This window comes from Oxyura jamaicensis, chromosome 5 (genome assembly GCF_011077185.1).
Source record: "Oxyura jamaicensis isolate SHBP4307 breed ruddy duck chromosome 5, BPBGC_Ojam_1.0, whole genome shotgun sequence".
NCBI lineage: Eukaryota > Metazoa > Chordata > Aves > Anseriformes > Anatidae > Oxyura > Oxyura jamaicensis.
In genome coordinates, this window is record NC_048897.1 from 42123811 (window position 1) to 42137328 (window position 13518).

General features: G+C 52.4%; 1 protein-coding gene across 1 annotated transcript; it reads left to right on the plus strand.

Moving 5' to 3' along the window:
- The first annotated feature begins 3204 nt into the window (after nucleotides 1–3204).
- Nucleotides 3205–10961, plus strand: LOC118168393 (extracellular tyrosine-protein kinase PKDCC-like). The gene is made up of 7 exons (XM_035328764.1): nucleotides 3205–3741; nucleotides 3832–3954; nucleotides 6024–6295; nucleotides 7030–7109; nucleotides 7208–7312; nucleotides 8634–8810; nucleotides 10051–10961. The coding sequence occupies exons 1-7, from the start codon at nucleotides 3253–3255 to the stop codon at nucleotides 10152–10154; spliced, it is 1350 nt and encodes a 449-aa protein (XP_035184655.1). The 5' UTR covers nucleotides 3205–3252; the 3' UTR covers nucleotides 10155–10961.
- The last annotated feature ends 2557 nt before the right edge of the window (nucleotides 10962–13518 follow it).

The window sequence follows — 13518 nt, forward strand, 5'->3', positions numbered from 1 at the left end:
GGACTCTCCAGCTGGAGGTGTGCTGCCAGGAGTGGATGCAGTAGGGAGCCAGCTGTCCCGTGTTGGGCTGGACATGTGGGTGGCATGGTGCGTTCTGAGAGGGTGTCAAAGGGAGGGAGGTATCACAGTGCGGGGAGTCGGGGTGGCTGTGAAGAGGAGTGGCATATGATCCTACACCCAGGAGCTCTTGCCTGTCAGTGCTGGTCGCCTTCCAGCAGATGGCAAGCTCTCATTGTCAATGTGCCGAACAGGAGCAGTGCTTCTCAGCCTTGACAGCTCCTTTTCTTGGGAGATAACCTGTCCTGGGCTCCCGCAGGGCACCGTAGGCAGTAGATGATGTCTAGGCCACAGGGATGTTGTGCAGAGGTGCTGCAATGCTCTCTGCTTCATCCAGCACCCCAGGAGGTGATCCCTTGTCCTCCAAACAAAGGGGGAGTGCGTGTTCAGGAAAGCTGCTCCTGGGGGCCCGGTATGCTTGCACAGGTTCTGCCAAACTTCAGAAGTACAACTGGAAAGAAGGACAGCAACTGAGCCTGAATGCTGCAGGCAAGAGCCTGCCCTCCAGCAGCTCTCCAGCAGCTCCTCTTGCTTGCAGGCTCCCCCACATGCACACCTGCAGGCGGACGGGGGCTCCGTGGAGCCAGGCAGGAGCTCAGCCAGCAGTCAAGGTAAAAAGCTGTCCCCAGAATGAGGGTACCGACTGCAATGCTAATTCCCAAGAGTTCCTTACAGGTGCCTGAACCTTCCTCCTATTCCTATGGATGGCTGCTGCAGGTTTCTTTGATCCCCTCCCAAACCTGTAAACTCTGCCTACCTCTTCTGGATCAATGCCCAGGACTTTCATGTAAGGACTTTCCCTTAGGATTTCTCCTCAGCTTTTTATGCTAACCCAAGAGCTTGATCTTATCCCTTTTAAACCACTGTGGTAAAGTAAGGGGAGAAACAGGGAAAAAGCTGCTGCCTAGAGTCTCTTGGGATGGGAGGGAACTGGATAGGGGAGGCACCCCGAGGAGCCTTTGTCTTCCAGGGGAAGGCAGTGCCTTCACAGCTGGCATGGCACGAGGTCTGGAGTACAGCAGGCTCACAGTTTTGCTCCTACACCTCACGTACAGACTCACACGCATTTCCAGGGAGGAGCACAGCTAGTGTCAATGCCAGGAGGGAAGTAGGGAAAATAACCACAATCCTGCATGTTGGGAACATCATCCCAGCCCCTGCAGGAAACCCGCAGGAGCTCAGTTCGGGATTCAACGCCAGTCCTTGCAATTACGCCAGAGCCTTGTGTTTTCTGGGCAATGGATGGCCTGATCTATCTGTAGCCTCTGGGGGAACGAATGCAGATAAGAAAGCAGATGCTGTTGCCCTTTATTGCTGGAGACAGGTATGCGGAGTATGAATCGGGATATTTTGTTGCCCTTCAGGCTCATTTATCCAGCCAGAGCTAGCTCCTGGTTGCCTCTGCCACAGCAGCTTCGGAGTGCTGTGCTCGCTGCGTACAGCACAGTCACTGCGAGTCTGCTGCAATCCTGCCAGCACCTCAGTAGGATCATTTTAAAGCTTCTCCATCTTGCTGCCCATGCTGCTGTGGGCTGCACTGCAGGGCACCTGATGACCTTACTTGTAATTAATCATTAGCTGTCTGTCTCGTGGTAACGTTTGGAGACCACCAGGTGACACTGAAGCCAAATGGGGGCCCTGGGCTCCATTTTTCTGCCTGTGACCTGTTTTGCGCTGTAGATTCACAGCCCCTCATTTGCAGTTATTGCGAGCTAAGAAAGCTGAAAATAAAATGACATAAAGAGGTCAAAACTAAGAGGCTCAGAAAGCTTCCTATAATGCCCTCCCTTCTCACGTAAGACCTCTATATGAAACGTTTTTCTGACAAGTCAAAGCTATTTGTCATCCACTGCGGTGAACAGCTCTAGAACCCTCCCCGGTGGGAGCTTGCTTGCTACATTTGGGAATTCTTTGTTCCCTCTCAGAGCTGATACACACGAGCTCTGCTCCAGGTTCCTCTGATGGCTTTGCACCCTCAGAGCAAAGCATCCTTTGGTCCTCCTCCTTCACCGTGGCACATCTCATTGCAGGCGCCAGCTCAGTCAGGGGACGCTGCCTTTTGTGCCGCTGTCTGCAAGAAGCCTTGAACAACAGAGCCTTGGCAGGAGCCCCTAAGTGCTACTGTAAAGCAAATAAATAATCAATCATTATTACCTTTATGTATCTGTGAGCCTTCTCTAATAGGTCCTGATACTATTACGGCGCTGAGGACATGCTGAAATTAAATAATACCGCATTCAGCTGGCATCTATTCCCTTGGAAACACAGGTAAAAATGCATTTAAGAGCTCTCCAGTGACAATGAATATTCATTAATACGACACAGATGTACGCTTGATTTGAAAATAAGGACACTAATTAAAGAGCTATTAAGGTTAAAGAGCAACAAAGGAAATTCAGCTACTGGAAGGCTTGTTCTGGGATCGGGCTGTAACCTGTCCACGCAGGGACGGGCACAGAGGGCTGGAGATTTGGGGGATTATTTTACACGGGTTTTGTAGCCTGAGCCAGTGATGTGTATGAGGAGACTGCGGGCTCTGCCTGCCCTCCCCAAGCTCTCTAATCTGTAAAATTCCTGCTGAATTCGGACTGCAGTCTCGGCTCCATTGCGGTACCGCTTCTCGTATCCTCTCTCTCGTTGCTCCAGTGAGGGACAGGCACCACGTTGCATGGCATCCCGTCCCGTCCCGCTTCCTTCCCACGCTCAGCGCCTCGGCAGTGCTGCTGCTTCTTTACATTCGTGCCACAGCGCGCAGCGCCGAGCTGGGCGTGTGCCACCACTCCGATCCTTTCCGTCACAACCCACCGCCAACACCGTGCTTCTGCCTGGACCGGCCGGGTTTGGTGAAGGAGGGCTTTTTTTCCCCTTCTTCTTCTCCCCTTCAATCACAGTTGCTGTTTCCACCCCGCAGGGTCCTGAGGAGCGGCTGCTGTTACCAGCAGCCCCAGGGGAGCCCTCCCAGCGGTGCTGACCGTTACCAGCAGCCCCCCGGGAGCTCCCCGCTTCACCCCGACCCCTTTTACCTCACGAACACCCCCTTTCCCCTCTCCCCCCTCAGCAGCGACCCCACCCCAGGGCCGGGCCCCTCGGCAGGTGCCTGCGGCCGCCCCCGCCCCGGCCCTTCCCGCCCCGTCCCGCCCCTCAGCGGCGCTCGCCTCAGCGGCGGCGGGCGGCGGGCGCCCGGCCCCGCTCCTCATGGCGGCGGCGGGCGGGACGCGGCGGGGCGCCCGGCTGAGCGCGGCGGCGCTGCTGTCCCTGCTGTCCCTGCTGTCGCTGCTGTCCCTGCGGGCCGGGCACGGCGACGAGGGGCGTGCGGGCTCCCCGCGGCTGCCTCCGGGCTTGCTGGAGGAGCTGCGGCAGCGGCAGCGGGACCTGCGGCGCCTGGCGGCGGCGGCGGGCGGCGAAGCGGAGGGCGGCGGCGGCGGCGGGCTGGGCTGCGGGGACCTGAGGGGGGCGACGGGCGGCGGCGTGCTGGGCTCGGGCTTCACCAAGGTGGTGCAGCGGGCGGCGCTGCCGGGCGGCGGCGGCGCCGTGGCCCTCAAGTCGGTGCACGGCGCCGGGCGGGAGGTGCGGCAGTGCGAGCAGCGCTACGGGGCGCCCGCCGGCTGCCGCCGCCTGGCCGCGTACAAGCTGCTGAAGGAGGTGGCGCTGCTGCAGCGCCTCAGGCACCCCGGCATCGTGCAGGTACGGCGGGGAGACCCGCGCCTCTCCACCCTCGTCTCCCTCGCCTCTCCTCTCCCCCGCCGCTCCTCACCTCCGCCTCCCTCTCCCCAGCTGCGCGGTCAGTGCTACGACAGCGGCGGCGATCCCGGGGCCGGGGTGACGGCCGTGCTGGAGCTGGGAGCCCCCCTGGAGATGATCCAGCTCCTGCAGACCCCCTGGGAGGAGAGGTTTAAGGTAAGGGGACAGAGCGCTGGGGTGGCAGCCGCCTCGCGGACCCCGCGCTGGGTGCATGCGAACAGCCCGGGCGAAGGGGTTGTCATGCTGGCGCTCCGGTTGCTCCGGCAGATCGGCTTGGATCTCACCCGGAGCTTTGCCCTTCCCTCTCTGCAGAGCAGTGCTAAAAGAGCTACGTGGGGGGAAACAGCCGCAGCATCCTGCTTGGGGCTGGGCTGTGTTGAACACCGGGCACTAGACCATGTTTCTGGCTTTCCCCCCACGCCGTGCCACTCCACGGAGCGGCTTTCCCGGCCAGACCCCCCGGCAGACCCGCTCTGGCTCAGGGAAGCCGTCGTGCGACGTGCCTGTGGGTTTCGGCACGCTGTCTGTCACAGGCAGCCAGCTGAGCAGCCCGTTTCACCCCGTGTGCGTGAGTGATGCTTCTGCGCCTAGCCCCTCAGGTATCGCTGAGACACAAACAGCACTGGAGTGCTTTCCTCACGCTGCGGGTGACAGGGTCACTGCGGGTGACAGGATCACTGCGGGTGACAGGATCACATCCCGTTACTGAGACGTGCCTTGTCTCCCAAGCGCTTTGCGGGGACTCTCAAGCTCCCCAGGAGCACGAATGAGTCGTGACACGGCGCTTACTTTGGTTACGGCTTGTATTACAGTTTGACTCCAGGTCTGTGTCGGGGGCTCACTACTACTTGTTAGCTTCCCAGGAGGAAAGAGCATCAAGGGGAAGCGTGGGTACCTTAACATCAATAAGAAATATTTTGGGCAAAATAAAGATGCAATAAGACTCCCAAAATAAAATCCCTGCTTGCTTATGGTCCACACTGTGGAGAAGGAGCCTTGCCATCCAAGCTAGAGGGGGAGTGTGGCATTCACACTTGTTGAGCTGCAGGATGTGAAGCTGAGTTTCTCAGCATTACTTCGCTCATCAAGTTCAAGTAGCATCAGAGCTACCAGAGTCATTTCTATTCACCCATGGAGCTCCAACTTTTGCTTACAAACTATTTTATACTGGCTTCTTCTTAGCTTTCTCAGCACCACGTCTTCTCAAACATGCCAGTCTCCTGTAGAGCTAGAAACCCTTGGTACTGGATTAGCAGGTGGTGAGGTTTGGTGAGGTGACATTAAGACTTGAATAATCTTTGGAGTGATGAAGACACTAAAACCGAATGTAGACTGGCACTGTCTAGTCCTGTTTCCTAATTAGGGCGTCTGAAAGGATGGGATTTCCCCTCTAACGAGCCACATCAGATACCAGAGATTCTGTGAATGGTTCCAAGCACACAAATCCTTGTGCCTGCATAGATCACTATCTGAGGCAGTGAGAGGTGGTGTGGGTCTGCCTGGCACACCTAGCTGATGATACAGTTAATCTGATGCTGGGGCTCCGATACGGAACAAAAAATGCTGCAGCTACTTAACCAAACTGCTGGTTCAGTATGAACGTGCTTTTCTAGCTCTGGTTTGTCCAACAATTGTTCGCCAAGCTTTGTGCTGGATCAGGTATTGTCTGAGCTTTCCCTGCTGTCAGAAAGTTGACATAAAGGCAAAAAGCTGGCCATAAATGTATTGCATGCTTTGGCTAATTCTTCAGAAGCATGATTGTGTGCCCAAATTCATGCTGCTGAGCGATGCAGCAACGCATGAATCTGGTATTAATGACCATGGAGCCTCAGTCTGTATGGAGCAGCATGGGGGAAGGGAGGGGAACGTATTAATTCTATGCCAGAGTGGGAAAAAACCTTCTGATTTCAGCTCACAAATCAATACAGCTCCTGAAACATGAAGGCTGCTATTGTTTTCCTCACAGCTTTCTCCTCCAGTTCCTCTAACTAAATGTCTCTTTTTGCATATACACGTTTCTAAAAAATGCTGCTAAACTACTTACCACAGTCAAATCCCATGGCAATGTTGATAATAAATTTTGTAGCATACATATAATTACCTTTTAAGTACTATATGCCTTGTTGCCTTTAATTTCATTGAGTGCCATTCCCTTTGTTCTACTTCCAATTTAATAGCTGTTTTTCATCTGTTTTTCCCATGCATATTCATCTTCTCTTTCTCAGATTTGCCTGGGCCTTGTGAAACTGCTGTTTTACTTGGCACATTCCCCCCTGGGTTCAATAGTCCTCTTGGACTTCCAGCCAAGGCAGTTTGTTATGGTGGATGGAAACCTAAAAGTGACAGACATGGATGATGCCAGCACCGAGGAGCTGTCATGCAAGGAGGACAATGACTGCACGCTCGACTTCCCTGCGAAAAGCTTCCCTCTCAAGTGCTCTTCAGCTGGGAAGTGTGAAGGAATAAATGAGAAGAAGAATCTTTTCAATGCGTATCGGTATGTGCAGTTAGATGGGGGAAACGCGGTGGTTTGAGCTCCGTCAGTGCCTCGTAGCCTCTGCTGTCTCGCACTTCTTTGCTGCATGCCTCCCGCTCAGCTCTGCCAAAGGGTAGTTAAGGATCGCTTTGAAGCAAGTTTATTTTCCTTATAAGGCAGGAAAACAGTTGTGTTGTTTGGGGAGGATGCAGGCATCTTGCTGCTGCTGCTCCCTTTCCCCAGCGCCCCCAAGAACTTGCCCCCGAGGTTGCACCTGGGAATTTACCCTTTGCCAAACCAGAAAACCCTGGCACTGGAAACTGGGGGCTACGTGCGCCGAGAGCGGTGGCAGTGCAGGTTATCTGCCACAGCACACCAGCTTGGACCCACTGCTGTTGAGAACAGGCTAGCTAACATTTACCCTGAGCTCTGAGTCTCTCTACAAAACCGTGGGCAACAGTGGCGTGGCACTAACGCAGGGAACTTCCTGCAGGCCTCCAACTTATAGGATCCTGGCTTTGCTTGAGCCTGGGCAAACGGCTTCGTGCAGTGCTTGGCTGCACGCTGTGCTGTAAGGAGCAGGCCGTCACAGCAACTCAGGAGAATGGGCTGAGAGATGCCAGTGAAGTGTTCGCACCTTACTTAGTAACCAGAGCAGACTTACTGGTTGCCTATGGGTCACAGGGAAACGTAGACAACTTAATGACGAGGGAAGCTAAGCTGCTGTAGTCTGACCAGTCTGTGGGATTTTGCAGGTATTTTTTCACCTACCTTCTGCCACACTCTGCACCACCAGCTTTGCAGCCCTTTTTGAGTGATATTCTCAACGCAACAGGTACCAGCTAACGTTCATAAACTAAGGCTTCTCTATGAGAAGACTCCCAGTGGCATTTCATGGAGTTACTTGTCCCTGTCATCTTTTTCTTTAAAAAGGTGATTTACGATATGGAATCAATGAAACCGTGACAGCTTTTGAGAAGGTTTTACATCTGTACAAGTCCGGGCTCTATCTACAGAAAAGACCTCTTCTTTTAAAAGGTACGTGACTTCGGATGCTTTCCCTAGCGTAATTACTGAGGGAGCAAGGAACTTGGTAACTGCTCCAATTCTGATCTCTCATATGTTCAGGCACTGTATCGTCACTGGGAGTAGAATTAAGGACCAAAAGCATCTTTTTTCCCCCCTCATTTGAGCAGTCTTTTGTCATTTCTTCATGGGAGCTATGCATGATTGCATTGTTTTGCAAAGCAAATGCAGTGCAGACAATCTGGCATACATATGAACATATGTTTGCACTACTTCTAAATACCCTTCATAATGTGCATCAGCCTGTGCTGTAAGCAAATATACTTGGGATAGCTTCAGCAGCTAGAGCAGAGCAGTAAGCTGAGTCTCTCTTGTCCCTCTGCAGGGTCACCTTCTCATACAGACCGTAGGTTCTGAAGACCTTCCTAGTTGGTTTGAGCATGGGTAAATGAACTTTTATCAGGTGCATTCCTCTCAGAAAGACTCGTTTGGTGGTAGAGATGGGGCTAATCATTATTCCAACTGGGAGGCTTCAAAGGTCCAGTGGTTACTGCAGCTTACATCTTCCTGAGTGTTCACCTGAGGTGATGGAGAAGTGATGGTGGCTTGAGGATGGAAGTCTCTAAATGCATGGAAGAACTGGAATTTGTAGATATAAACAAAGTTATCCAGTCATTTACACTGAAGGACCAGCGGCTTTAACAGGGAACACCAGAATTTCCCAGTGGTGCCTACTCATTACCTTAGCAAGTGCCCCAGTAGCCGTGTGCCAGTGACCACTGGCCTAGAGGAGTGGGGAGGCACTATTAGTCAACAACAGCCATAACATTGCTTGCTGAGGCTTGTTGAGTCTTTTGTATCCTGCTGGAACAGCATCTAGCCTCCCTTTCACCCCCAGGGGTTCCCAAATCTCTTCCTGTGGTTGGCATCATGGTGATGAACTGCTCTTGTAGGGGCCGAGGCACAGGAGAGGTCACTGTGATGGTGGCTTCCCCAGGACCCTGCTAGAAAGGCTGGGCTGCACAGCAGCCTCCCCTCTGCCCAGCCCTTGCCGCTGACCCCATCCCTTCACCCTGCCTTGGCTCTCTGTAGGGGCTCCTCTGTTGTGTTTCTGGGGGAACTGCCGTCCTGTGCTCGACCACAGGATGATCGCAGAACTGGGCTCCTTTCAATTTTGCAGCTCCACCCGGTCCATTTAAGTAGGTGGGTTCAATCTGTCACCATCACTTCTCCTTTAAGAGTTCCATCGAAGTGCAGGATGCCAAGTTCACTTTGTAGCTGGTCTCTGAAAGTGCACCTGGAGTTTCCCTACGTGCCATCTTTCTGTTCCCAGAGTACATCTCCCTAAAGGGCTTCCGGACGGTGGAAGCAGAAGACTACAAGTGCTGGCCCTCCTACAGCCACCTGGGCTGCCTGCTGTCCGTTCACAGCCCCGAGGAAGCTGCTGCCATTTGTAACTCCCAGTCGCAGTGTCAGAGCTTCATTGTCACCCAGCAGAGGACGTGGACAGGTGAGCTCGGACAGAGGTCTGGGGACAGGGGCTTGAAGTTATCTTGCCACGTGGTGCCCCAGCACCCTTGGTCACATGCAGGGATAACACCTTCACTGCGCCGTGTGTCTGCGGGGGCATACGAAAAAAGAGGAATTATATTCTCCTTCTGCAGACTCTTCCCTCTGCACTTCTGCACAAGACAGCTATGTGCTGTTAGACAGTTACTGCAGGCAGAGATGGCTTCGTTCTGGTGTTAGGCTGAACAGCTCCTGCGGTACCTGTAGTTTGCAAAGAGCTGCCGGGCTGGTTGAGATGAAAGAAGCTGTGCAAAAGTGGGTGGTTGCTATTGTTATAATTAAAAGAATCATGGCTTACAAATTGTTATCCCCTTTATCAAAACTAAATCCTCAAACCAATGGATTTCCAAAATGTCCCTGTAATTAGCTCTGATTATAGCCTTTTAGAGCGACCATGTTTTTAGAATTGTTATAAATTGCCTCATTTAGCTGACACTTCAATCGTGGGCTACATTGTTACTCATAAAGTACGACACTCAGTGAGTGTTTCCAGTGGTGGTGCAGAAGAATGATGTCTTGTTGGCTCACATGGCATTTATTTTAAAAGCACTAATGCCAAAAAAACGCCGCTCTTCGATGGCATCGTGTGCGATTGGCATAGGGCTAGCGGCTGACATGAGAGCACTGCGCTGCTACGAGGTAAATCTCCCAGGGCCAGCTCCAGGCTCCCGATGGGCTGTGTGAGTGCTTCAGGAGCTTCAGGTCCTGCCGATGGTGTGACACGAACGGCACAGGGTGGGAGACCCTTTCTGCAGTGCCTGGCTCAGGTGCTGGTCCCTGCCATCCAAGGGCTGTGCCTGCAACTTGGTGATTTTTTTCTTCCTCGTGTTCTTAGAGCAAACCTCCCTTCCCAACAATGAAAAAAGCGTCCGGCAGGCCTCCGAAATGCTGAGCACCTAACTTCTCTGCTGGGATTCATGCGGGCTGGGGGAACGTGCTAGTCTGTAGTGCAACTCCATAAAGCAACACAGGACTTCAAAGCTTCTTGGGCTTGATTTTATATTTCTTGTGCACACTTGTTTGAGCTCAATGAGCACCTGGGAGTGCAAAACACATCTACGGCAGGGCAGAATGACCATCTGTGGAGAAAGGGTTATGTTCCTGTGTCTTTTGGAGTAAATAGCGTGGGTCAAGGTGAATCTACCTCCTTTGTTAAACTTGTGTTTTTATTTCCTTTCCAGGACGCCCACTTGCCTCATTTCAGAGTAGCCCGACTGATTTAATACCGGATGCTAATGCTGTAGTCTATATTAAACGATCAGCTTCCTCGGGGAAAAGACTGTAAAGACAATGAGATCGCATAAAACGATCCTGGGAGGAACAAACCATTGGGGAGAATTTAATCTACTGAAAAGAATGACACATTTTATTTTGCTTTGGGATGTGATCTCCCTGCCAGCTCTGATTGAGTCAAATGCTGCTGTCTCCTTGATCAAAGCTCCAATTCCTCATTGCAGAATGCTCCCTTCCCCACAGCCCCGCTAGCTTGTTTAGCTGTTCCCACACTGCTGTTCCGCATAAACGCTCTCAGTTTTAGTCAAATGTCGCCAGACTCCGCAATACCTAGCCTTGCTGCTTCAGTAACCAGCTTGGCAGCCAAGAAATAAAAATAACTGCAAGGGACGTGGCTGGATTAAGCCGAGTTAGTTCAGCAGACTCCAAAAAACCTACGAACAACGTACCCTGGAGAATGCAGCGGCTCCTTCCACAGCTGCCAACAAGGATTTCACACCACTGCACATGTAAGGGGCCAGGCTTCAGCCACGGGGCTGAGGCTGCAGGGTTGGGATCTGTAACCAGAGGTTGATGCTGGGGGTGGTCTTCCAGGAAGGGTCTTGATTCAGTTCCTTTGGGGGCAGAGGAGGGAGGCAGTGGGGAGGTCAGCTCTGGAATCCAACGCCAGGAGGCTTGGATGCAGGACTTGTGACTTGTGTGATTTGTGATGCCAGCTCCCATGTATCAACCTTGAAGGTTTTTCTCTGTTACTTTCCATGAAAGAGCGAGACATTCAAATTATTTATATATAAAGTGTTACTCTGTATGGCAAAGAATTACTATGTTTATTCTAAGCAAGCTGTGAACAGTTTTTCTTTTTCATTGCCTATGTTTCAATGCAACCAAAAGCAAAATGCAAGTGTTCCCTACCTTCAGCCCACCCAGCATCGTTGCCCACTCCTGAGGACAACACGTGAGTGTACTCAGCTGTGCATGAATGCTCAGGTCTCGGAGGACACTGTCTGCGCTTGCAGGTCTGGAAGGGAAGGTCCGGTCTCAGGAGCCTCCTGCGTCTGCCCTTCATTACAAATGGGGTGCAGCTTCTGAAGCATAGGTGGGGATTAGTACAATTTTAGGCTGTGAGAGATGGCTACGTAACTTGCTGCTGCCTGGAGCATCTGCAAGCAGTGACCTTTTCTCTTCTAGTGTGCTTGGGAAAGGCCCAAATCTCTGCTGAGCTCGCCCTGCTGCATGGGCAGGTTCATAGCCACGGGCAGGGGAGCTGCACTTCAGCATCAGTGGGATGCAGAGCTGAATTTTCCTCTTAGCCCCCTGGAAAGGGCTGCTCTCAGGACACCGATTGGTGTCTGAGCTCCTGCCTGGCATCCTGCTGTGTTTTTCATGAGCTGGTCCTGGGATTCCTAATGCAGGTGCTCACCTTTAAGCTCATTAGTACTCCATTAACCCGCAGCAATGCCATTACATGGGGGCTTTCTCATGCAAGTGCAACCCCTGCTGCTTAACACTGAGGCTCAGGGACTCTGACAGCGATATCAATTAATGAGAGTTCCTATTAGCACAACAAGAAGGCTCTTCTTGCTGTGATTGCCACATTGCTGCAGGCTTTGCGAAGACAAGGCTTTGAAAATGGTCAGCCACAGACAGTTCTCCCCATTACAGTGGGTCCTGTGGAAAGGGCCTGCCAGGGGTCCTCTATTGTTTCGCATTGAGCTCGCCAAGCAGGGCTTCAGGCATCTGCTCTGGGGTTGCTTTGCGTTAGCAAGAGGTAAAGAGAGTTTATTCCATATCTCAACCTCAGGAGATACAAATCAGATGTACGTTCCCCAAAGCGAGGGCAAGTGCCAGCTCGGAGTCATTTCAGCGAGGAAGAAACAGGATGGGAACGCTCAGAAGTTGTAGTGCTTCCAGGCTGTGTTAAGAAGGTCTTCCTGGCTTCAGAATCTCTCCTGGCAAGAAGCGCAGGTTCTGGGAATGCCGTGAATTCCAGTCACGCAGTGCTCCTTTCATGTAGCAGCTTTTTCCATGGAGGTCTGATTGTACGATTCCCTGCAAATCAGAGTCAGGTCCGGCCCGCCAGCAGATGGTGCAGGGCACGGCGGGGTGCTTTGTGTAAAGGCAGGTTCCAGCATCAGACCCGCAGTTCTCAGAGCCTGAGGGCAGGCACAATAGCGTCCTGTCCTGAAAGTTTTGAGCACAGGGTGCTTAATAATAAAATCTGTTAATAAAAAGGGAACCTGGCTTAGAAGATGCTGCAAATCTGCTGCTAGAGGTGTGTGTGTCACTCCTCCTTGTACCCGCTGTGCAGCTCCCTGCAGCCCCAGCAGCTGGTGGGCAGTCAGCTAGGCCGGGGGATCCATCCTGCTGCGGCTGGACGGGGCCTGGTGAGAGCTGGGTGAGGCACGGGGAGGGAAGCTGGGTTAGCACGCGCTGCATCCACGGCTACAGCCTGACGCACGCCAGAGGAAGCCCAGTCAGTGAAGAAGTGGCTCCCAACTTGGCTTTCCCCAGCTTCTTGCTGTTACCATCTGCTCAGAAACCTTTCCAGCAGCTGTGCCACTCTCAGTGCGTGTAAATCCGTCCTCCTTTAGCTCCCTGCGGGCAGCCTGTGGCCCTGGAGCTCCGGGCAGCTCATGAACATCTCTTGTGCCAGCTCTGTGCAGGGCACCGAGGCTGCCGACAGCCCCGAGGTGAGCCTGCAGGAGGAAGCATCTTCTGTATGGCTCTTGTGCACATGCGGCTGTTTTGTAGTGAGCTATCTCTATGCCTCATCTCACCCAGCCAGTCTACCCTATTCATTCTAGCCTTTTATTAAATTATAACTGCCTCGAGCAGCTCCAGGCTTCCCATTCCAGTGAAAATTTCGGTGAACGCCTGAAAACTCCTTCAGTAACTACGGTACGTGCAAAACTCCGACACAAATATTTGTTGCCCTTAAAACTTGCAGTTGCTGGAGTCAATTTGTCTCTGCTATCGCTGATCAGTATTTCAGCCACCATCGTGGGATACGTAACAGAGGAAAGTGCTTGGAAGGAAACAGCAGGGGATCCATTGCAATGGAAACCATGTGTGGTGGAGGAATAATATTTACCTAAATGTGTCTATCACATCTTCTCGGAAGATACTGCTATCAGGAGAAAATGGATATGAAAATGTTGCCTCCGTAGATGAAAGTTAGGAATATAATTTTTTTAAAGAACAAATACTTTAATATTCTTAATTAATTCCATACTGCAATAACAGAGATAAAGCCACATCCATAAAGGATAATACCATGTACTCCGAAGATGTAAACCGCAGCTTAATAAATAGCAACAGCTGCCGCATGACTCATACCGAGTGTGTTTGCACACACGTTCACTTGGCTGCCGGCTTCATGATGGCACGGGGAGGGGAGCGAGGGGCACGGAGACGAA